At 42.3% G+C, this 24,745-nt stretch overlaps 2 protein-coding genes across 2 annotated transcripts in view; one reads left to right on the top strand and one right to left on the bottom strand.

Moving 5' to 3' along the window:
* POLR3G (RNA polymerase III subunit G) overlaps positions 1-24,745 on the top strand; it is a 45,298-nt gene that overhangs the window by 2,575 nt on the left and 17,978 nt on the right. The window lies entirely within an intron of this gene.
* On the bottom strand, positions 16,477-24,644 carry MBLAC2 (metallo-beta-lactamase domain containing 2). The gene is made up of 2 exons (XM_054031339.1): positions 24,126-24,644; positions 16,477-17,526 (listed from the first exon to the last, which is right to left on the bottom strand). The coding sequence occupies exons 1-2, from the start codon at positions 24,592-24,594 to the stop codon at positions 17,141-17,143; spliced, it is 855 nt and encodes a 284-aa protein (XP_053887314.1). The 5' UTR covers positions 24,595-24,644; the 3' UTR covers positions 16,477-17,140.

Genomic DNA, 24,745 nt, shown 5'->3' with positions numbered 1-24,745 from the left:
GGGTCTGTGGGGGTTCTATGTGGGGTACTCCTGGGAGAATGAAAACAGATCCCCTGCAGATTTCTTTGCTTCCCTTTCAAAAGTGACCGAAGAACAAAGGGAGGGGCGTGGCAGCTGAGAACGCCCATGGGCTTAGTTTGGGGGCAGTGCCCCCAAACAAAGGTGAGGCATGGAGGCACACAGTCACATGCCACTGCCTCCTCCCCTTTCTGCAAACTGAAAAAAGAGGGTGCTGCTAAGAAGATGCCACTTTCTGGGTCCTAGTGCTGGTTGAGCTCCCCTTCTATGTACTGGGAGCCATCCAGTTTTCCATACAACAGTGAGTGCCTATGGTGGGGAAGGGCAGGGGCAGGCTGGGGTTAGGGGGAAAGAGGCAGCGGAAAAGGAATGCGGTAGGGTGGGGAGGAGCTGGAGCAGTGGGGAAGGGGCATGGGATGGAGAAGAGAAGGGGATGGGGGAAGCAGGGCAGGAGGGAAGCTGGAGCCCAGCATGCGGCATACCCTTGGCAGAAGCTGGGGCTTCCCTGTTAAGCAGGCCCATTGAACTCTCACCCTGACAAGCCTTCACCTGGATCCCCTGCAGAGCCCCATTGCCCTTGCACCTGGAACCCCCCAATGAGCTTCTGTGCATCCAAATCTCCCACTGAGCTGCCCGCACCCAGATTGCCCCACAGAGAACTCTCTTATCCCCACAATAAGTCCCTCTGCACTTGGATCCTGCTGCTGGGCTGAGCCTGCTCACTCACACCTGGTGCGCCTGGCACAGGGGGGCAGGCCTAGTCCTTGCACTGTGTCAGGGTCGGGTGCCGCCTCACTGCCGAGTCCCTGTTGTGGGGTGGGGGGAGGCTGCAGGGTAATCTCCCACCTCCATGCAACCAGTGGCCTGTGCTTCCCACTGCCATGTTGGAGCCTCCACATTTATTTATTGATAAAATTTGCAGAATTTTAAAATTGTGAGCAGAATTTTTAATTTTTTGGTGCAGAATCCCCTCAGGAATATGGGGTGCTGTGTAGCTGTGATGGTGGGACTGTGAGGAAGGTCGTGGGGAGGTCTATGGATGGGGGGCGCTGGGCAAGTGGTGTGATGTGCAGGGTGCTGTCCAGTTGTGGTGGGAGGCCAGCAGGGGAGGTCTCTGGGAGGGGTGGGGGCTGGGCATAGAGATCTGTGGTGGAGGTCTCTGGAGGAGGGGGCGCTGGGCATAAGGGTGGGGCACTGAGCTGGGGGGCGGTGTGGTGCGGGCCTGCCCTCAAGGGGAAGGGGCATGCTGGCAGCACAGGGCTGGGCAGGCCAGTGTGCGTCTGGAAGTTGCAAGTTTGTAAACAGTGCCCTCCTGCTGGGCTGCTCCCGCCATGCTGTGCCTCATTGCCCCCAGCCTGCCCTTCACTCTGTAGACTGACCGTCCCACCCCCCTGCACCTTGCCCCATGGGGGCCCACAAATATGTTTGGGGCCAGGCGCACAAAAAGTATCCTATCTTGCAGGGGTTTTAGAGAAACTAAGAAGCACAAATGACCAGTGTTTTCATCTTGTAATGGCAGGAAATTGATCTTGTGATCTCTGGTTAATCTTCTTTAGGATGGTGAAAATACTCCAAAGGTCCTACCAATATGTCCTTTGTTTTCCTGCCCCAAATACAGCAAGCAGTTAATACTATGGATATAAGAATCACTGCAATTAACATCTAACCCTGCACTCCTGGCCCCTGCCTGCCCTCAGCTTGGCCTCAGCCTCCCCCCCCGTCCCCCCCCAGAGACATGGCTCTGCTCCCTGGGGTAAGGAGTGGGCTGGCTTTCAACACCCCCACTATCACTGGTTCACAATGAATCTACTGCACATATATATTATCTTTGTCAAGTGCTTTTATTAACAACAAAAACAGCCAGTCTTATGTGTAAAACTAAAACCTACTTTTTTGTTTAACTTTTTACATAATATCCGTGAGCCGTCCAAAACCACAAAAAGTCAGATCAGAATTTCAACTCTACTGTTGATTTTTGTTAAGAAAAATTATCATGTTTACATGCTCTGGTGTCAGTCTTGTGCGCAGCCAATTAACAGTAAGGCCAGAGTTGGAAAAACACATGTTTTGCAGGCACAGACGTTCCTGGAATGCGCAGGTAACTGTTTGCCAGTTTTCCGTATTCATTGGCCTTCCACCACTTCAATGGACTACATTCCAATGAAGGACAAGGCTCCCTGAAGTAATTTTCCAGTTCATTTTCTACTGCATTCTCCTTTTTGGCGTAACTTTCACGTAAAAGCATCACTACAGCACTCTTCCGAGTTTCATGCATTTTTTCCGGTGCTGGCTCTATTGGCTAATCCAGTTCAGCACTTCTCGGTTCAGCCCTAGCACTCGGAGGTTCTTCTATTTCTAACATTGATGCAAGTCGCTGCTAAATCAAAGCTTCTGCAATCTGGACAACAGGTAAAAGAAACCGCATGTGTTCATGACGTGGCTCTAACAAGGAGGCAATAAGTGCAGGTTTGGCAGTTAAGACAGGATCATTGGGTTTCATGTGATGCTCCAGAGAATGACAAACAGCAGCCCTTGAAATCGGCAACTTTTCTGTTTTTGACAGGAGCTTCGCTTCTGAGGTCAGTTTGGAGAAGACTGTTGCAAATTGGATAAATAGTTGAAATTGACACTGACTATTCAGCAGACATGGCAGTTGTAGCACATTTTAAAGTGGAAAGTACTGGTAAGATATCCTCTATGAATTCCCAGTGCTCATCTTGCAGCTGAAGAGTTCGGGTGGTCTGGAAGGGTCCATAATCTTTTGGAACTTTGCTCTATTTAAAATTAATGGAGAAAGGACTGTTTGTCCCCAGGAACACTGTGGACATAGCGAGGACGTTGTTCTGGGAGACTGGCTGTATCCTCTGCTTGGATAGAAGGAAAAAACAGTTTAATATCGCCTCAGTAGTTGCAGACTGTGCATTTGAAATGGAGATGGTTCCGTTTATGCAATAGGTTGGAAGTAGCAGGAAAAAATCCCAAAGATTAAAGCAGCTTGTTGTATTTTGCATAATATTTGTGAGAGTAAGGGAGAAAACATTAGTGATGGGTAGGAAACTGAGTTGCAGAGAGTTGCTTGATGGTATAAGCAACCAGCAAGCCGTCCAATACAAAGTGCAAACAGGCAGGGTGATATTGTCAGAGATGCCTATTGCTCTTATTTTGAGTCTTAGGCCTGAAATTGTGCAGTTGTACATCCCTCTGTTAACCGATGAGGGGGAAGGGGAGTTGGACGTTCTTTGTGCAGTTCATTGTTATTTAGGGTGGTGGAAGTTCACTGTCATGGCAATCCCTATTGTACCTGGCGCACTGGACCTAGTGCAAGATCTGAGGCCTGAATCAGAGGCTGTGAACCAAAGTCAGGCCATGTATTAAAACACATGCTTACAAGTTCATGGTCCAGTACATGAACTTGGCAACGTTGCTGCTAGTGTAGTAGGCACTAGATATTTACATAAATATTTTCCAGCTAGAACAGATACATCCCAATCTAGTACAATATAAGATGGCTTGACAAAATAACGAATAGGGATGAATGGACTGAGCTGAGTCCATTGTAACCAGCATACATGTGTTGATCCAGAAAGCTAGTACCATGTTTCATTGACAATAAACTTGGCCAAGCGCCTTTGCCACCAAACTGCCGATGGTCTTCCTTTATTAGTAACATTGAGGTTTGCAGAATTAATACGCTGCACTATATACTAATAACATTGGCGCTCCAAGGACAGAAGCACTGCAGCCTAAACAGAGTTACCGAGGAAATGACATTCCAGCCTCCAGCACTTAACCGCACTGGGTAGTACTGTCAAGATCTGCTGAACCAGCTATCTGCGCATTGCTGGGATAGCACACGGAAAAAGCACAAATGTGCAAGCCAACTGACAACAGTGTCTTTGCTTACATGTGTTTGGAAAACATGAATTAGTGCAAACTTAGTTATTGTCAGTGTAAAATGAATGGTTATTATTAAACAATCTGTTATATACCAAACACAAATTAACCTCATCTGAAATGAAAATGAAAACAACTTTTAATTATGAAACAATATATTTAAAAACACTATCTAACTACAAAGAACTCTTTCAGTATACAAGCAATGAAACAAAACTGCTAAGTACAACTGTGCAATGCAGAGCACAGTGCAAGGGGTAGAGAGGGGCTTAAAGTCATAGGTGAGTATATGTCTTGGCCCTGTCTTTTCTTGTTTGTGGAGCTTATGGTGTTGAGTACCAAGGCTGGTACCAGGGGTAATAGAGGGCTCAAAAAAGCTAGGGTTCCATGTGCCACTGTTCTCAGTGTCCTGAGCTGGGGTCTGTAAGGGGAACTGCCTCTGGGAGCAGTCCTGCAGGTACAGCAGGGAGGAGGAGATGTTCCCAGTAGTCTATATTGTCCCGGAGGTGGATAACGTGACTGGGGGTTGGTTTGCAGTACTGCATTGCCTTCTGCCCTAATAGTAACATGTGGGGCAGTAGGGCACTTTGGCTTTGTATTGCCGCCAGGAGTTGCCTCTGCATCTTCCTGTCTTTTCTTATACTGTCTTTGGCCATGACAGTGCTTTCTCTGGCAAATGTGACGCTGTCCTTTTCCACTGCAATGATCTCCCAGGAAAGCTCTTTGCCAGATTGCCTCTCTGTCCTCAGATACTGCCTCCACCTCTGCATTTTTTTATTTATTTATTTTTTTTGAGTGGGGACAATGTAATGATGTCTGTGAACATTTCATCATGACTCTCTTTTTCTCCCCCTCAGGTTTGCTAGACACTCAGTCACTGACAAAGTCTCTGACCTCAAGGGTCTGGCCAGTGCAGGTGCCGTAGTGGTGGAATATTAGGAAAAAGACATTTATTGTTCATATTTGGGGTGGTGCTTTGATAGTATATTTTTACATGCATTTCTGGTTTTACATCCCTGAGATTCTTCCCAGCCTGTGGGGGAACCTCAGAGATGGTAAGTGGTGTGTGAATTGGGATTTTTGTCCATTCAGTATGTGCTGTTTGGCTTTGCAGTTGTACCCCAGAGATTTTGTGGGAGGGGATATATGTTCCTGGTCTGGCTTTGCAGTTTTCCTGTGCCTAGGAGGTGCTTATATAGTATCAGAAGAGTTAGTGGGGTGAATCTAGGGGTGAGTTATATAGTAATCCCTTCAACATTTAGGCTGTCCTGACCCTGGATGACATTACCTTGAGGCAGGTGAGTAGGAGGCAAAGAGTGACCTTATTTAAAAAAGGCAAAGGACAGACCAATGAGAGATGCTGTGAAGTTATTCACCAAGATGGTTCCTCTAGAAGTGCTGGAGGAGTGGAAGAAGGAGCTTCTGACTGCAAGCTTTCCCTGGAGAGGGGTGGAGTATGCAGCTCTTCCTCATAATCTCTGAACAATTTTTCAGCCTTACCTTTTGCTTTATCTCCCCTACAGACATGTTGAACGTGCAGAGAAAAATAGGGTTCTGCAATGATTGCCTGAAGCATTCACTGTTACCAGGCTGTAAGAATGAGTGTTTACAGGGCATTTGTAGGGGATCAGTACTCTTTGTTGCTTTTACAGACATGCAGTGTCAATGTCTACCTCATGTAAAGTGAGAATGCTAATCAAACTCTCTCTGTAACCACTGCCTCAGTAAACATTACAGTTTTCACAAAAGAATGTTTTCCTTATTTGAATCCCCTGCAGGGAGGGAGGGGATAAAAGCTGCAACTGTGATATGCTGCCAGCCACCATTTTGAGGTGGCAAATGTGGGAGGGGAAGATAACATTTGCCAAGCAAAGGGAAGGGGAAAGAAAAATAGATACATGAGCATGTGCCTTCCAGTGTGTGGTCTTGAAAATGGTCACTAACTTGGGCTTCATCATGAGATAGAGGCCAATTATTTGGCCAGAGTATCCACCATTTTGAAAAGGTGTATGGAAGACCGAGGGACAAATAGACAGCATGGGCTGATAGAGGGAGCAAGGCAGGGACCTGGGACTCAGAAAATCTTCTAGCTCTCATCCGCCATAATCATCAGCAGCCATGGGGCACCTCGAACAGAAGCTAGTACAACACTATAACATAATAAATTAAAATATAAATATTAAGGTATTATAAAAAGACATGCCAAGGTTTCCTTCACAGGCTCTACCTCACCCCAGCTCCAAGAAGCTGCTCAAGGCATATTGTAGGGCTCTTGGAATATTATCACAGCTATTGTAATAAAATGGAAATCAAGAAGCAAATAGACAAAATCTGGCTGTACTCCAGCTTATAAACAGGGGAGGGAACATCTGGTCAACTTGACCCCAAACCAGGGGAGGGCACGCAGGTAAACAGAGGCCAATAATGGTTACCTGAAAAGTAGGGTAGGATAAGAATTGGAAGGCTGCCAAAGCAGTTTGCAGTAGCATTGCCTACACATGAACAATAGACCGAATTAACTTGATTTGCAGCAAAGTTAGTACACTTCAAAAGGACTCCAAAATTTGTAATAAATGCAGTCAGTGCGCTATAATGAATTGTATCCTGTGTACACAGGTGTTTAGTCCTGTTTAAACTCCCTATGTAAACCAAGCCTGTCTTTTATTATATGGCTGAAGAATGCCTAGCATATGGGGCCTTGATTTTATTTGGGTCTTCTAGCAAAAGCTCTGACAGAGGGGACCAAAATGGTCCTCGTCACTATAAAATTGTGAGACTTGGCAACACTAATCACTGTTGCCATCCTAAAAATTTTAAGTCATGAACTAAACTCCAAAAATCAAATGATTCTGGTCTATCTTCTGATTTTTGAACTCCTGCCCATCCTCAATGCATGTGAGACAATTTTAGGAGTTCAGAAATCAGACAATAGACCAGAATCTTTTTTTTTTTTTTTATATTCATGATTTTTGGAGTCTGGTTCATGATGATTAAACTTTTGAGGTCAGCAATAGTGAGGACCCCTTCTTAAGTATTCACTTACGGGAAGGCTCAATGCCTTAGAACACTGCTAATGTATTGGAGCCTTTCCCCTCTAGGTCACCAGTCTGAATCCAGCCCAGCTCAGTAGAGAATGAAGTTTGTTTCTAGCTAATGGATCTTTGGTGGACTATATGGGAGGTGCTTAGTGGATCTTCGTTCCAGCTCCCACATCACATACTCACCACAGGCTGTGTTCCTAGAGCATCTCTGTTACTATTGCATGGGCATGGCCTCCCTTCCCTTTGGTAGGCAAATCCTGCTCCTGTCTCTCTTCCATTTACATTTTGTGGTCTTTGTCTGTCATTTTGTTCCCCACTCTGTTTTCTGCTTTGCCCTCTACCCCAGGATGCCCTCCCTGCTGAGTGTGGCCTTTACTGTGCCCTCTATTTTTTTCCTCCTTTTCCTTACTCTCTACTACCTTGTTTAATATTTTTTCCCCTTACTCATGCACTGTTACACACAGAATGGAAGCTAACCTCTAAACCACTGGAATAGCCCCTACATGTTGTTGGCAGCTAATGAAAGAGAGCAGCTTGAAGAACCAAATATTGATTTTTCAGAACAAATCACTTGGATAGCACAGTGATAAGATGGTTTGAAAATAAAGGGAAACATTCTGCAGCTAGATTTGAGTAGCAGCCCTGTTTGTCTGTATCCGCAAAAAGAACAGGATGCGTCCGAAGAAGTGCTCTGTAGTCCACGAAAGCTTATGCTCTAATAAATTTGTTAGTCTCTAAGGTGCTACATATACTCCTGTTCATTCTGCAGCTATTTAGCTAAATCTTGAAATTTCTAACTTCAGATGTAGTTTCACTTTCATGTTATTTTGATGTATTCTTCAGAGGGATCTGTTCCCTTTCAGTACCTTTTTAAATGTTTCTGTTGTTCTGCTAGTTATCAAAAGGACAACACTGGAAAAGGATTTCCTAAAAAAGGAGAATGATGGTTGAGCTCTAAGCTGTACATATGCAGGTAAACCACCAGATGGCGTGTATCTGTCACTTATTCAGTCACTTGTTATGAAATGACTGGTGAATCTCAATGAGTGGACAAATATGTTTACTTGCATTTACAGTGGTTAGGCTTATAGCTAATGAACACTAAATAACTACTGTGTTTATAAAGGCAAGGAATAGCAGTGACAAGATACTATAATTTGGTTGTATTTTCTTTAAGGCGGTATTAACTGATTTACAATATGATTTAAAATATGAACTGACCAAACCATCACCATAACTTGAACCAAACATCACTTGAAGTTCAAATAACGTTTAATTACTGTTTTCCCATTTTTCAGTTCTCCATGCTTCTGCACTTCCTGGTTCCATTTGGAAGTGAAATGCTGAAATACCACACAGTACAATTTTTCAGACACGAGAGATCTTACTGAAATCACTGTAGTACTTAAGCAGTAAGTACAATAATTAAGAAACACAAAATTAGTCAAAATGGACTCTGTTCTGTCCTTAATTTAACTTTGAAAAGTTTTATTTTTCTTCATCCATAATTCCCTGCCTATGCCTTTTCCTTCTCTCCTACATCTTCATTTTTCATTTCCTTTGATTGCAGCTATTTTTCTGCTCTAAGAGCAGTTGGACTAAGGTTCATTCTGATTGCTAGTGATACATGTTTGGGACCCAGCAGTGGAGATGCCTTGTTTCCTGCTCCTGAAAATTTTATCCTTAGCAGTGAGATTTCCTATTTTTCTAGCACAATTCTCTTGCAAAGGAAGAGATGTTCCCTGATGACAGCAGTGTTTGTTTGAGATAAAGAGAAAGTAAGATACTAGAAGTAACTGAAAAGATTATTTTTTTTTAAATTGGCAAATAAAACGTAGAGACACTCTGTGGTCATTGACTGAGGACTGCTACAACATAATACAGTTTCTGCTGTGAAGTTACAGAACACAAGGTTTAGTTTGCTATAACAAAACAATACAATTTGAATGTAGAACACTGCTCATACAAGCATCTAAAATTTCTATACATAAAAATGTACAAACCCAGAAAGCAACTGAAATAAAATTGATTTTGAAAAATATAGGGAAAAAATTACGTTCCTGTTTTTGAGAGGTACTGTGCACCTGAAGCTCCTAACATTGGACCAAACCACTGCCAACTGCTGTGAAGAGCTTTCCTCCTGCTTCACAAAAGAGTTGAGATGAATGCACACAGGAAGGAAACTATATAGCAGATCAGATGACATTACCAACTCTGCCACTTGTGTATGTTTAGCACACAATGAAGCTGAAGAAACGCTGAGAAATTTTTGACACATCACCTGCGAAACTGAGGTGTATCTCTGGGATGAGGAATGGCAATAAAGAAAACTTCCTGTTGCTATTAGAAATGGTCAATGAAAATCCTACTGAAAATTGTAACAATGTTCATGATTCTCAGAAAGCCAGCATTTGACTGAGAATCTCCAACTCATGCAAAACCATTCAGAAAGTACTGGTATCCATGTTTCATCTAGGTATGACTTTTGCTGACATCTTGGATACCCTGCAATTCAACTTCAGACCAAGACATGGCATGGAGATAGCCCTAATAATACTAAGGAATGAAGAGAGGACAATCTCAGATTTCATAATATGTAACCTCTCCACAACTTTTGACTGTCAACTGCAAGGCATTGCTGACCCAGACATCAGAGCAATAGTGCTCTAATCTTTCTTTTCCAGCCGGCTCAGAGAGTAATGATGGGCAACTGCTCCTCTTCCAGCAAAGTCTTCATTTGTGGGCTCCCACAAGGAACTATTCTGTTCCCCCTCCTCTTCAGAAACCAGGAGACCACTTGGAGAGGTGCTGAGACATGTTGTTTCATTGCCAAAAAATACACAAGACACCCAGCTTTATTTCTGATTTATTACAGATGCAACTGATACCCCCACTAATATGACACACTGGCTACATGACAAGGACAGCTTGCTCAAACTTGTCTACATGGGGAATTATTTCAGATTAGTTCCATGGGTGGACATTCTTATTCCAAAGTGAGAGTTTTATTCCAAAATGGGTTAATTCACTGAATTCACCCTATACTGGAAACCTACTCACCGCTATACTTACCTACATGCCTCCAGCTTCCATCCAGGACACCCCACAAGATCCATTGTCTACAGCCAAGCTCTAAGATACAATCGCATTTGCTCCAATCCCTCAGACAGAGACAAGCACCTACAAGATCTCTATCAAGCACTCTTAAAACTAAAATACCCACCTACTGAAGTGAAAAAACAGATTGACAGAGCCAGATGAGTACCCAGAAGTCACCTCCTACCAAGACAGGCCCAACAAAGAAAATAACAGAACACCACTAGCTGTCACCTTCAGCCCCCAACTAAAGCCTCTCCAGCGCATCAAAGATCTACAACCTATCCTGAAAGATGATCCCTCACTCTCACAGATCTTGGGAGACAGACCTGTCCTCGCTTACAGACAGCCCACCAACCTGAAGCAAATACTCATCAGCAACCACACATCACTGAACAAAAACACTGACCCAGGAACCTATCCTTGCAACAAAGCCCAATGCCAACTCTGTCCACATACCTATTCAAGTGACATCATCATAGGACCTAATCACATCAGCCATGCCGTCAGGGGCTTGTTTAACTGCACATCTACCAATGTGATATGCCATCATGTGCCAGTAATGCCCCACTGCCATGTGCATTGGCCAAACCAGACAGTCTCTACGCAAAAGAATTAATGGACACAGACATCAGGAATCATAACATTCAAAAACCAGTAGGAGAACATTTTAACCTGTGGTCATTCAATAACAGACCTGTGGGTGGCAATTTTGCAACAGAAAAGCTTCAAAAACAAACTCCATTGAGAAACTGTTGAGCTGGAATTGATATGCAAACTAGATATAATCAATTTAGGCTTGAATAGAGACTGGGAATGGCTGAGCCATTACAAACATTGAATCTATCTCCCCATGTAAATATTCTCACACTTCTTATCAAACTGTCTGTACTGGGCTATCTTGATTCACTTAGTTTTTTTTTCTCTTACTTAATTGGCCTCTCAGAATTGGTAAGACAACTCCCACCTTTTCATGCTCTCTGTATGTGTATATATATCTCCTCAATATATGTTCTATTCTATACATCCGAAGAAGTGGATGCCTATCCTCAAATCCACGAAAGCCTATCCTCAAATAAATTTGTTAGGCTCTAAGGTGCCACAAGTACTCCAGTTCTTTTGCGGATACTAACACAGCTGCTACTCTGAAACCTGTCACTGAATTTATGTAATTTGAAATAATGCACTCTTATTCTGGGATAAAAGCTTCCACACGTGGAGTTAATCACGAATAGTTAAATCTGCTTTACATTCACACCCCCCTTTTATTCTGGATTAATTTTCACATGTAGACAATCCCTAAGACTGAAATGTTGGTAACTGAAAGAGGAAAATGCTTTCAAGATATTATAGGAGATGGAATGAGTGGAATTTTACCTCTAGAAATAAGAAAATGTGGAAATATGCCACTGAGGTTGAAAAATAAAAAATCTTCTCAGTGGAAGATAGTAAACTTCACATACAATGCTCAATTGAACCAAGCAACTGCATATATGATGTCTGATGCCTAAACTGAATGGATATTTCCTATTTTATCAGTTGGGTTAAATGTCAACACCAGTGTGATGCAATCAACAGAAAACATTCTTGGCAATAAAACAAAATCAGACTTGGAAAATCATTGAACATGAGGCTTGTATGGAAGAACAGGGAATTGGATATGTTTGTAATGATGCAATTCAGCCTAATGATATACATTTAAATAAAGATAGACCCTTTTCTCCAGGCACAGACATCTTCATCTTTTATATTGACACACCAGAAAGACCTAAGATGAGTCAGAGGGATTTTAGTGTGAGTGTAACAGTAATTCAGTGGTCCCCATCTATGTGCACCCGTATACTGACTGGCAGACGAGCATCCGCCAAAATGCTGCTGACAAGCAGCGTCTTCCAGAGGTGTCACCGCCGAAAATTGGCAGCATTTCAGCGGCGACGCCTCTGGATGACACTGCTTGTCGGCAGCATTTTGGCGGCGATGCCTATTGACATTGCCCGCTTCTCGGCGGCATTTCAGCGGATGCTCATCCGCCAGCCATGGTCCACGGTGGCTGAAAAAGGTTGGGGACCACTGCAGTAAACTTACAAATTATTTTCTTAAGAGTGCCTGGGGATCTCCCTTGCCCACTGTCCGCTTGGCCAGTGCTCACTGGATGTTAAGTGTTAGTGTTAAGTAAATGTTTTCTTTTTAAATATGTGAATATGATGATGGTTTTTTATGTGTATATAGAGGCCATGTATACTACATTGTATTAAGTATAGGGTTAGATTGTAACGCTAAAACTAAAAGCCTTTGTACGTGGGATCTTTATATACATGTTACATTGAAACTACTGTATTCTCTATATCAGTGGTTCTCAATTTTTTTTTCCCCCACGAACAACTTGAAAATTGCTGAGGGTTTCAGCAGACCACTTATTGATCTTTCCAAATGTTGTTTGTACCGTTAGCTAACTATTGTAAAGCGCTTTGGATAAAAGTGCTATATAAAAAAACTAACTGTTTTTGTTGTACAAATAAAAGCACACAACTCATTTAATATCACTAGTCTTACCTTTCTAATGCGATGAATGTGCCTCTCTTTCCCGCCATGGCAGCCCCCAAGCTGGGGCTGGGAAGGAGAGGGGTCGCCACTGGGCTGGGAAGGGGGGGCAGGTCTCTCCCTCTCTCCCCCACCACGGTAGCCCGAGCTGGGAAGGAGGGCCGTCTCTCCCTGGCAGCCGTAGCCCTGGGGTGGGGAAAGTCGCCTCTTTCTCTGGCCACCGCAGCCCTGCACATCCCAAATTACCCCCACCCCCACTGTCCCCTCCCACCTACCCCTTATTCCCCCCAAGGCCACCACCTCACCTTACATGTGCATCTTTTCTCCAGGGTACAGGCACCTAATTAGTGGAGTCACACCTCACAGCTCCACTAATTAGGTGGATGGTCTTTCATTCTCTTGTGCGTGCCTGGGCGGCTACACATCTTAGAGGGAACTATCCGCAGACCACCTGAATGGAGCTCACAGACCACAGTTTGAGAACCTCTGCTCTATATGTGTTAGGTATGTTATGCAGTCTGTCTTATTTTGCTGCACCACTTTATTGTATAATTCTTTTTTTTTATTAAATCCTATGCATCTTTTCTTGCTTTAGTAAACTTTTTAAAAATTATTTCTGTTCAATAAATTTCATTTTCAAAGAATTTCTGCTTCTGTCAATCCTTGAGTAGAAGTCTGTATCAGTGTCCTTTCAGGGGTTAGCAAGACTAGTTTTCTCTGGGAAGCCCTCTGCAGGTCAGAGATAAGCCCCCTGGTAAAACACTGGCAATTCCTTTCAGGCGGGCCACTACCTTGTTACCCTTTTGTTAAATTAGAAGCGCTATTGTAGGTTAATTTAATTGGCATCTAAAATTTGGCATCTAAAATTTAGGATAACACGTCCTCCACATCCTTTTGTTTGTGTAAAACTGTACTTCCTATTTTTGGGGATGCTTCCTGGCAGCAGTCTTTTTCTAATAAAAGAAGAAAATTGTATTATATAATCATGTGTGGATTTTGTTGAAAGAAACTTAAGATGCTTTTTTTTTGTACAAACACATTACTAAAGAAAGGACCAAATCATGTCTTGCAGCATCTGTCCATCATGAGTACGTTTATAGTGCAGTTTACATTAGGATAGAAATGTAATTATAAAATTTACATTTACTATCCTCTTCCATTTGAACAAAGATCTTAATTTTTCTGTTATTAAGGAAAAATATTCCATTTAAAATATATACTAAAATACATTAAGGCACAGGAGCTAGTTATTCTATTCTACTCTGCACTGGTAAGGCCACAGCTGGAGTACTGTGTTCTGTTTTAGGTGACACACTTCACAAAAGATGTGGACAAATTGGAGAGAGCCCAGGGAAGAGCAACAAAAATGCTAGACAGTTTAGAAAACGACTTATGAGGAAAGGTTAAATACTGGGCATGTTTAGTCTTGAGAAAACAGTACGTGTGTATGACTTGATAAGTCTTTAAACCGATTAAGGGCTATTGTAAAGATGACAGCCCTGTCCATTGAAGGTAGGGCAAAAAGTAATTGGCTTAATCTACAGCAAGGGAGATTTTAGATTTAGATACTGAGGAAAACTTTGTAACTATAAGGATAGTTAGGTACCGGAATAGGCTTCAAGGGAGGTTGTGGAATCACTGTCATTACAGGATTTTAAGAACAGGTTAGACAAACACCTTAGATATATACTGTACTTGGTAGTTGGCTGGACTGGGTGACTGCAATCCCTTCCAGCTCTATATTTCTATGATTCTAATACATATGAAAATTATAACTGGATACTATTATGATAACACTTTTATTATGAGTATCCATGGCAAAATAAGACGCAATACAGTTTTATCTAGAAAACAGAGAGCCAACATCAGTAAAGTTCTGATAGAAGACAGACCAAGTTTAATATTTTCTGTAAAACCTCCACAATATTGAAAACAACAAACTTAACACAGACAGTGCTTCCGACTTTTTACAAACAACAATTCTAAACACCCCAAGTTTTTCTATACTTAAACTTAACCGATTTTAAATATAATCAAAGTAATGTGAAAGGGACACTGTCAAACTCTTAAGATCAAAATCTGACAAAAAAAATAGTCTGAGAGAGGAAGGCCTCCAGATATTTTATAGAGAGGATATTACTTGCCTAACAAGTTATTTCTTATAATTTAAAAATAGTTGCTATTTTAAGATCCACAAAACTATGATTTTCTGTGCATCTGGAGCAGCAGTATACTATTAAACACCAGTCCAAGACTGTATTTATATTGGGTCCATTACTGATTTAGGCAAAAATGAATGGAGGAAGAAATCTGACAATTACGGATATTTACTGATATTATTGATAATTACTGCTCTTTGACACTGGCAAAACACCCAGTGAAGTCAAGGACTCTGTAGTATGAAATAGTTGATGCTGGAGCACAAATTCTGTGTTTAAACAGTACAAAACATCCTTTCTTAGCAGTTACTGAATCAAGGAGTCCTGTTCCAACAGCTGCTGCAAGTCACCCAGACAATTCAATGCAAATCCAACCTTCTTTGGTAGCTACAATATGCTTCTTCAGGCATTTTGAATTTTCTGCTTCCCACAACAGTTCTCCAACTGCCAACCTGCCTGCTTTCCAGAATAATGCTCATTGCAGTCTAAATACATGTGGATAAGAGAAAATGTCAGTCAACTGAAAAGAAGAGAGGCCATGATCTGAAGTTTATTTTGTGGCCCTTCACTAAGTGACTGACTTTTCAGGCCCACTTTTTTTGCCTTTCTTCTCTGGTATTAAAGAAAAGTAGCAACTGAGTTAAATAGCTTCATGACTGAAGTTAATTCTTCCTGAACTATCATCCACAGTAAACGTTCCTTCACATAATCACATAAAAGAATTTAGATTTCTTCCTCAAACACCCCCCCCCCCCCAAAAAAAAAAAAAACCAGAACATATAATTGCTAACCTGTCCTCTGACTAGCCACAGTCTAGTGCAGGGGTAGGCAACCTATGGCACGTGTGCCGAAGGCAGCACGTGAGCTGATTTTCAGTGGCACTCACACTGCCCAGGTCCTGGCCACCGGTCGGGGGGGCTCTGCATTTTAATTTAATTTTAAATGAAGCTTCTTAAACATTTTAAAAACCTTATTTACTTTACATACAACAATAGTTTAATTATATATTATAGATGTATAGAAAGAGACCTAAAAACGTTAAAATGTATTACTGGCACGCGAAACCTTAAATTAAAGTGAATAAATGAAGAATCGGCACACTACTTCTGAAAGGTTGCCGACCCCTGGTCTAGTGGATCTGTCCTGCCCACTTACAGTTTTGCTTCAGCTTACATTAAATAGGCACTGTTAAAATCTAAATAAATGTGTCATGCCTTTATTAAACTCTTTGTAGTGCTGCTTTTGGTGAAGAATATATGAAGTAAACAGCCACAAGAGGAGAGATGATTTACATAAGATCTTCACTTCCATAACTTCTGGGCAAGAATGCTTATTCATTTGTGAGTAGTTTCCATAGCAGACCATTCTTTCTCCCAAAATTTGTTAGGTCAGAAAGGCCATAGATATTTTCTTCTGAATAGAGCCCAAAATATAGTTTGGTATGACCACATAAAACCATCTCTTCGTATAAAGTCAACTGCAAACAAAGTAGTAGGTTAATTTTTAAAACTCCACTTAAACATCGTGGATACAATAAATTTGCTAAACTGGAAAAACAAAATTTGAAAACAAAACTGTCAAACTTGTTAGGAAGGTAAAATATATATAAAAATAATCAGACAGTGTCCATTTAAATTGTTAAATAATTATGCACATATAAACTAACTTGTTTAACATCATTTAAAATAACACTTCAATTTTAATGAAGAAATGATTATATGTCTTAGCAATTTTCATGGATGCATTTAATCTGTTTTAGGAACAACAGACTCAAAAGTAATGCACTTTACTTCTTCAAAAAGCAACAATATGTACTGAAATAGTTTATAAACAAATAGTAAACAGTTCAAGTTACATTCACTTAAAAGTAATAAACAATGTACTGGACGTTGAATTCAGTATTTATAATAGGACAATGGAATGTTACAGCTATCTTTTCAAATATAGCACTAACAGCTAAATTACATTTCAGCCATTTTAAAAATACACTTTAAACACAAATTGAGCCTTTAACCTAACATCACATAAAAACAGTTTCAGGCATAAATGTCAAACTTTTCATTTTGGCATATCATACATATCCATCAGAATAATATCAAAAATAAAACAATATATTTCAAACTGCAGTCTAATGGCATTCATAAATCATGTGCAAACATGCCTTGAAAAACAGAAAGAAAAGATAGATAGTAGCTTTTGCATAGCTATAGCTGAAGTTAATTTTATAAAATAAAAAAGCAAGCAAAAATAAGAATCTTTATGACTCATTCATTATCAGTCTGCTTTTTCTTTAATAACACACACTGCTTTTGTTTGCTTTCTATCAACACTAGCTCACAAGCCATTTGGTTTTACAATAGTTTGGTTTGATATTGACAAAAACAACCGACACTAAGAGGTGACTCTAGAATTTGTCACACGAAGAGCTAAACTTGCAATGGACCTCATGGCACAGGTAGAAACTTTGTGACAAACTCCAGCTTTTGAAATGTAGTTGGAAGCTAAACGATATAGCCTTTCAGCTCCAAAGGTGTTAAAATGCCCTGGAAGCACCTTCTCCACAAGACCTCTGTCCACTAATTCTATAAGACGCTCACAACTTGTGACATAATCACTTATCTTGCTGTAGGGAAGCCAGTCAATCATCGATCCATCATAAACAACATCTCCGCTGAACAATATCTTCTGATCTCTGTCGTGTAAGCAAATACTTCCTCTTGAATGACCAGGCATATGCATGACAGTCAGTTGTCGGTCACCAAGGTTGATTACGTCCCCTACAGATTTAAATATATTAAGGGAAAATATATGCATTTATTATGCATTGTAAGCCAAAACCAAAGTGTATACAGAGATCTATGCAGTAAGCAAATTATATATCTTCTAAAACAGAGGTCGGCAACGTTCGGCACGCGGCTCGCCAGGGTAAGCACCCTGGCGGGCCGGGCCAGTTTTATTTACCTGCTGACGCGGCAGGTTCGGCCGATCGCGGCCCCCACTGGCCGCGGTTCGCCGTCCCGGGCCAATGGGGGCAGCGAGAAGTGGCGCGGGTGAGCGATGTGCTGGCCGCGGCTTCTCGCCGCCCCCATTGGCCCGGGACAGCAAACCGTGGCCAGTGGGGGCCGCGATCGGCCGAACCTACCGCATCAACAGGCAAATAAAACTGGCCCGGCCCGCCAGGGTGCTTACCCTGGCGAGCCGCGTGCCGAATGTTGCCGACCCCTGCTCTAAAAAGACCAAACATTGGAAAGAAAATGTGGAATGGGACTTAATTTTTAATCAGGTGATCTGAACTATGAAGAAATTTGGGCAGAAAGAAACATACATTCTAAAAATCTACTGATTTCCCAACTTCGGTTTCTCCTGCATTTTTAATACCGAGGATTTTATGGTCTTTCAAAATTTATTGTTATTTAGCTATCTCTCTGGACTCCAACACAGTTATTTTGAGATCTGCAGTGACAGAACAATGTACATGATTACAATGGAAGCAAAATTGGCTCCCAAATATACTACTTTTGAGAATACCAGTATTGACTAAGATATACGAAATTAAAGGAAAGTTGGAGTAGTCATATTTTAGTTCATATTCAAAACAAATTTTTAAGATCTGTTTCACTATCACTAATAGCCATTGCATTGATAGTTTCAGCAGAAGCTCAGGTTGATGATGTAGAACAGGTCAGACAATATAGCTAATTCAGCATTTGAACATTGATTTTCTATTCTTTTTTTTTTTTTTTTTTAAATCTCTAGTTAATTTAAAAGAAGTGGTTAAAAGTAAGATTTACAGCTTCAAAGCCTAGTCTGTCCCTGCTCTCATAGCCAGGACTTACTTCAACAAATACCTCCGTAAAAGCTGCTGATTAAAGAGTGATATTAACTAATGCTAAAGGAAATTCCATCATCTTCCACAACCTAAAGGATGGCAAGCATGATACAGGACCTACATAATGACTGTGGTGAAGCTAATTTAAAATAAGAAGGATATTTAACACGCCATCATGCACGAGGTAATCCAAAGACTAAGGAGAAATTACAGAACATCTAGTCCTAGCCAGGGAATCGAATGGGAACCGACGAACCAGTTCATACCAGTATTTTTACCTGAACTAGAACCAAACCTGAACCATGAATTTGTCCTACCTACTGAACTTGAACTTTAAAATAATTATTTGGGTTTCTGGTTAAAATAAAGGTTTCATATTTTTTTTAGGCTTAATATTAAAAAACTACTGTGATCTTATCTTGTCTTGTTTTATAAAGTAACAAATAGGCATACCTGAAGGCATGCCTCAGTATAACAAGACCAAAATGAGGCCTACAAGAGTGGGAAGGAAGATGAGACGCTTAGGAACTGCTTGCACAACACATGTGGAAGCAGTGGATCCAAAGAATGATAGAAGGTCCATCTCTGAGACTTCCCACTGGGGAGAGAAGATGTGGAATGATCCCTGGTCCCAGAAGTTAACAATACCTTTTTCCTTGTACTTGAAGAGAGTTAATGGCTACCCAACCCTTCTCCCCCTTAGCCAGGCCTCCTCCCACCCATCCCCAACATTGCAGCAGCTCCCCCTCCAGTTGCCCAACTTATCCTTTCACTGAAAAGATCCAATATGGATGGGCAAATATTAGAAGATATTATTTTAGTTCTCTCAAACAAATTGTTGATTTAAAAAAAAAACTGCTTAGTTGACAACGCAAAACCACTAGGAAAATGCATGTAAAGTTAAAGTTAAAAAATAAATAAATGGTCAAAATTCAAAAGAGTTTCCATTTTAAGTTTGAACTCTTTTTAAAATTTATTTCCACTGAAACTAAAATTTTATTTGAACTGGCTCAAACCAGTAATCGAACAGTTATTTTTGTTTGGTGGCTTGAACTGGAACAAAACCCAGTTCCTGGGCCAGTAGTCGCCACGCTCTGGCAATTCATCTCTGAAGGCAGCACAGAAGTAAGGGTGGCAATACCGTGACACCCTTACAATAACCAGATTTCCTGGGGTAGACTAGATTTCCATGGCCATGAATTTGGTAGGGCCCTACTTATCACTGCTGCTATGCCAGGCCAAAGGTTTGAGATCTCACCAATATCACAACATTAAAACTCAATGCAGATTTGACTACCCGGTGCATAGCATAGGGAAATAGTATTGTCTCTACGTGAAAATTTGCTACCCAGTTAGTTAGTTTCAAGTTATTCGGGGGACTATTGGTGTTAGCCAAACTCCCTTTTGAGGATACGTATGGAAGGCCTAGATAATAGTTTAATAGCATGAACACTGATAATTTTATATAGAAGATACAGAATAGCCAAAGTGGTGAACCAGATGATCGTGGCAATGAGGAAGTTGGAGCTGTAAAGTGCTCCAATGGGCTTCCCAGACCCAAAATAACATCATACTAGAAAGAAAATTTAAAGAAGAGGCTAAAGAAATGGACAGCATGTAACAGCCCGAATTCAAAGAGGAGGAAAGCACTTGCCGAATTAAGGCGCAATCATCAGAGTGGCTTGAAGAAAATTAAGTACACCAGGAGGGTAGCAACAAAAAAATGCAAGGATAAAACAAAGACTATTTAGGCTAAAAATCAGTGAAATTTTAGACAGGATGAACAAATTAAAGTGGCATTAGTAGTCTGAGAGATTACATATGACTAATTTCAGAGTAGCAGCCGTGTTAGTCTGTATCCGCAAAAAGAACAGGAGTACTAACAAATTTATCTGAGCATAAGCTTTCGTGGGCTACAGCCCACTTCTTCGGATGCATGGAAAAAAATAACCTCAATTAATTGTTAGGGCTGATAAATTACATAGGTCACAAAATTCAGAGCTAAAGTGTCTAACAATGTTAACTCTGCCTTGTTGCTTACCTTGTATATTATGGTATACATTTGTTATCCAACAACAACAGTGCTATTTTACACATACAAACATCAATGCAAAGTACTACATACACGTAAAATGGCTAAATTGATGCTGTTTCAGAAAAATCAGAGTTAAGGTTTCCAACTGCTGCAATGTTTTAAGTGTAGACCTGCCCTGAGACTCTGAACTGGTAAGACCCTTAATTTGCCTCACTATACTCTCGTATCTGTATAGAGTGTAATAAACTTTGCAGAGAGCTTCTGATGTTTTGTTTCTTTTAAATCTGCAATCCAGCTCTTGTACATCAACAAACAACACAACTCTTCATAAGGCACAGAATCAGCATGGAGGTTATCACAAACAGTTCTAGGACCAAGGAGTTCAAATAATCCAAATACCATGGAATTGGTTTCTTAAAAAGAGAATGGTATCTATTAATATTAAAACTAAAATCATTCAAATAGAGGGAGAAGAGAAGTGTTCACATTTTAACAACAATTTCAGACAAGATAAGGAAAAACAGTTGAAACTGAATAATTTATACTAAGTGGGATTATAAATAGGTATAGAATAAGAAAAGGCTAGACAGTGTAGTCAACAGGTGATTACACAGCTAAAAGTTGACTTCCCCAACCTTGTACCACTCGCCACTTTCCAAAAATAAAGGGTTTTTATTGCTAAAGTGGACGGGGCAGCACAACAATCCAACTAAACATAATTTATTACAATTTTAACACTTTCAAAATTTTAAACTATTGCTTACAATAAGGAGAAATCAATCCCCAATTTTAATTATTTTCATATACACATTTGTTTTATAACTAGCTCTCTTATCAGTAGGCTGAAGTATGCAACTCAAAAGCCTCCCCGGTTTCAGATATTTACCAGCTCCTTTCTTTTCATCTGGTTAGATTCCATTTTCTTTCAAAATGAAGGTCGCAGCCCAAACAAGCCTCATCAGGAGAATAGTCCTAACTGACAATCATCTGTGATATAGTTTATCACAGATTTGAAACCTTATTTTTCACTGTATATTCTCTATCAGTTTTCTTTGCCGCTGAGAAAGGAATAAAGCTAAATTCGCTTCCTTTGCTCTGAGATCAATGGGGGGGAAGATATAGGTATACCTATTAATCATGTTGTTAATGCAATAGAGGGAGATTTCTCAGGGTACGTCTATACTTACCCGCTGGTTCGGCGGCAAGCAATCGATCTTCTGGGATCAATTTATCACGTCTTGTCTAGACGCGATAAATCAATCCCGGAAGTGCTCGCCGTCGATGCCGGTAATCCTGCTCCACGAGAGGAGTAGGCGGAGTCGACGGGGGAGCCTGCCTGCAGCATGTGGACCCACGGTAAGTACCTTTAAGTTCGAACTAAGATATTTCGACTTCAGCTACGTTATTCATGTAGCTGAAGGTGCGTATCTTAGTTCGAACTGGGGGCTTAGTGTGGACCAGCCCTCAGTATAAAATAATTGAGGGGGAGTTGAGGCTTCGGAATCTCAGATCTTCCCCACTTTTGTTATCTGTAAGTCAGTTCCAATGCCCATCCAACTAACAAACCGAACTCCAAATACAAAAGCTAACACAGGTCAAAAGAAATTCTGAAAGAAAATTCACCATGAAATTTTCATATTAACAGATAATGTTGAATTATTACTTCCATCATGAAACTGTACATTAGGGTAATCAATTATTTCTTGTCAAGGTCCAAATTTCTTGGTCAAGGTATAGTCAAGGTCCAGACTCCAGAGAAAATAATACAAAACCAGTAATGAAAATAAGTAGTAAATGAAAAGATTTTGCAATCTGTTCAAAAGCATCTGACAATCCAGTTTTGTCCCCCGGGGCTGCCTTGACTACCCCTGCTGTACATGATGGAAGCATGCATCATCACATCATCTCCAAATTATTGGTGACTGATAGACAATTCTCGCCTTAGATCCAGATTCTATTCACCCTCAGTGAAAAGACTTCCTGTAACAGAAGAGCCAAAACTGAGAGGTGACACCATTCCTGGCAGTGTTATCAGCAGCTTGCTCCCCATCGGATCTGGTTAAATCAAAGAGGAGCATTATAATTTTTTTCCTCTGTTCCCCAGAGGTATGCAGGAAAGTCAGAATTGTAACAGACGTGGAAGAATATTTTTTGCCTTATTCAGCTGATAAAAATAATTTCCTTTAGTAAACCACAGACCTGATTCTCCACTACCCTGCACCCTGTGCAGTCATTCATGTGAAAAGGGGGTGTAAAACAATACCAAAATCAGAATTCTCTCAGACTCATATTGCTATTAGCATTTTACACCTTTGCACAGGTGTAGAAGACTGACAAAGCCAAGGCTGCAGAGAATCAAGCCCTTTAGCTGAAACTGAGGTACACTGATTCACAGGCACTATATAGACATGCACCATAAACATACATCCTGATGCATTATATATGATTCACTTCATATAAATTGACTGATTACTATATGTAGTACAAACATATATGAAAACACCACAGATACAACATATCATATCCACTGATGCCCTTTATATTAAAAAAATGTTTTATATTCGAGTGCCGTACAATATACTAACACTATAAACGTTAAGTATATATTTAGATACATATAAACATGAAGCACTGTATATAAGCTGATGTTTAATCTAGTAGCACTAAACACAGGTGAACTGACGCAGGCAGGGCCGGCCCCCTGCTCTGGCTGTTTTGCTGTCCCAGGCAAAAAAGCCTCCCTCCGCCCCCCGCAGGGGAGCGGCGGGAGGAGGGCGGCGCGCCCAGCCGCGGCCCCGCTCTCCCCAGCCAGCCAGAGCGCCGGGGGGAGGGCGGCGAGCCCAGCCGCGGCCCCGCTCTCCCCGGGTGAGCGCCGCCCCCCTCCAGGTGCCGCCCCAAGCACATGCTTGGAGGGCTGGTGCCTGGAGCCAGCCCTGGACGCAGGTAAACAACAGATGTGCACACATGGATGTGTATTAAAGACGCAAACACAGCATATGCACACCTCCCACATACAGTAGTACAGACACACAGTCTCACACAGATATACTTTCTTATACCCCCGAAACACACACAGTAAGGCACGCACATGCAGGTGAACCTCCTGAGCCCATCTCTCCAGGCATACACATGCTGGGTATCAGTGTAGAAATGTACTATACAGATACAACACACACTGATGCACCTACATCCTGTTGCCTTACAGAGATGCACAACTCACCCTCTTAGCCCCACTTTACTTACACACAGACAGATACGTAGGTGCTGGTAACCTACACAAGCGTCCAGCTCAACCTCTTCGTGTGTGCAAGCACACGCACGCAAACATGCCCAACAGACACAACTCAGCCCATCCCACCCGCCTTACACACACCCCTATAAAGACGCCAGCTCACGTGCCCTATGGAGCCGTCTCTGCCCCGCTCGCCCTCCCCGCCGCATGAAGACCCCACTCTTCTCCCTCACACACATCCCGCCCCCCGGCGGAGCGGGGCTGCCCGCCTGGCCCTTACCCTCCTGTAGGATGTGGGTGGGCTGCACGGGCTGCACTCGGAACTGCCGGGCGCTCCAGCCGGGGCTAGGCGGCCGCACCACCTCGCTATCCGACAGCCAGGTGACAGTCTCGTAGTTGTCCCCGCGGAGCAGCGCGCCCGCCTCGGCGCTGTGCACCGCCACCTCGTCGAACTGGTGCAGCCCGCCCGCGTGATCGAAGTGTACATGGGTGGCCACGGCCAGCAGCGGCCTCCTGCCCCCGCCCGCCGCCTCCGCCTCCCCGGGCCCGGCGCCCGGCCCCAGCAGCCCTGCCGAGTGGAGGTAGTCGGGCAGGCTGCGCAGCCCCAGGCCGGTGTCTATCACCACGTCGCGCTCCGAGCCCCGCACCAGCCAGATGTTGGCTCGGTTGCCGGACTCGTAGAACCGCTCCTGGATCCAGTAGATGCCGCCGCCCAGGGGCTTGTGCGCGAACCACTCCAGCGCCGACATGCCGGGCCGCACACAGCCCCGCACTGCGAGGCCACCGCCCCCCAGGAGGAGCCTGCGCGGCGCCCCGACCCACTGCGGGCTGCGGCAGCGTAGCCGGGGGCGGGGCTGGCTGACACGTGTTCTTATCTTTTTTAAGTTCTCAGTTTTAAAA

This window comes from Malaclemys terrapin, chromosome 6 (genome assembly GCF_027887155.1).
Source record: "Malaclemys terrapin pileata isolate rMalTer1 chromosome 6, rMalTer1.hap1, whole genome shotgun sequence".
Lineage (NCBI taxonomy): Eukaryota > Metazoa > Chordata > Testudines > Emydidae > Malaclemys > Malaclemys terrapin.
The sequence above is the reverse complement of the archived record's forward strand: the minus strand, read 5'-3'. Positions and strand labels throughout refer to the sequence as shown.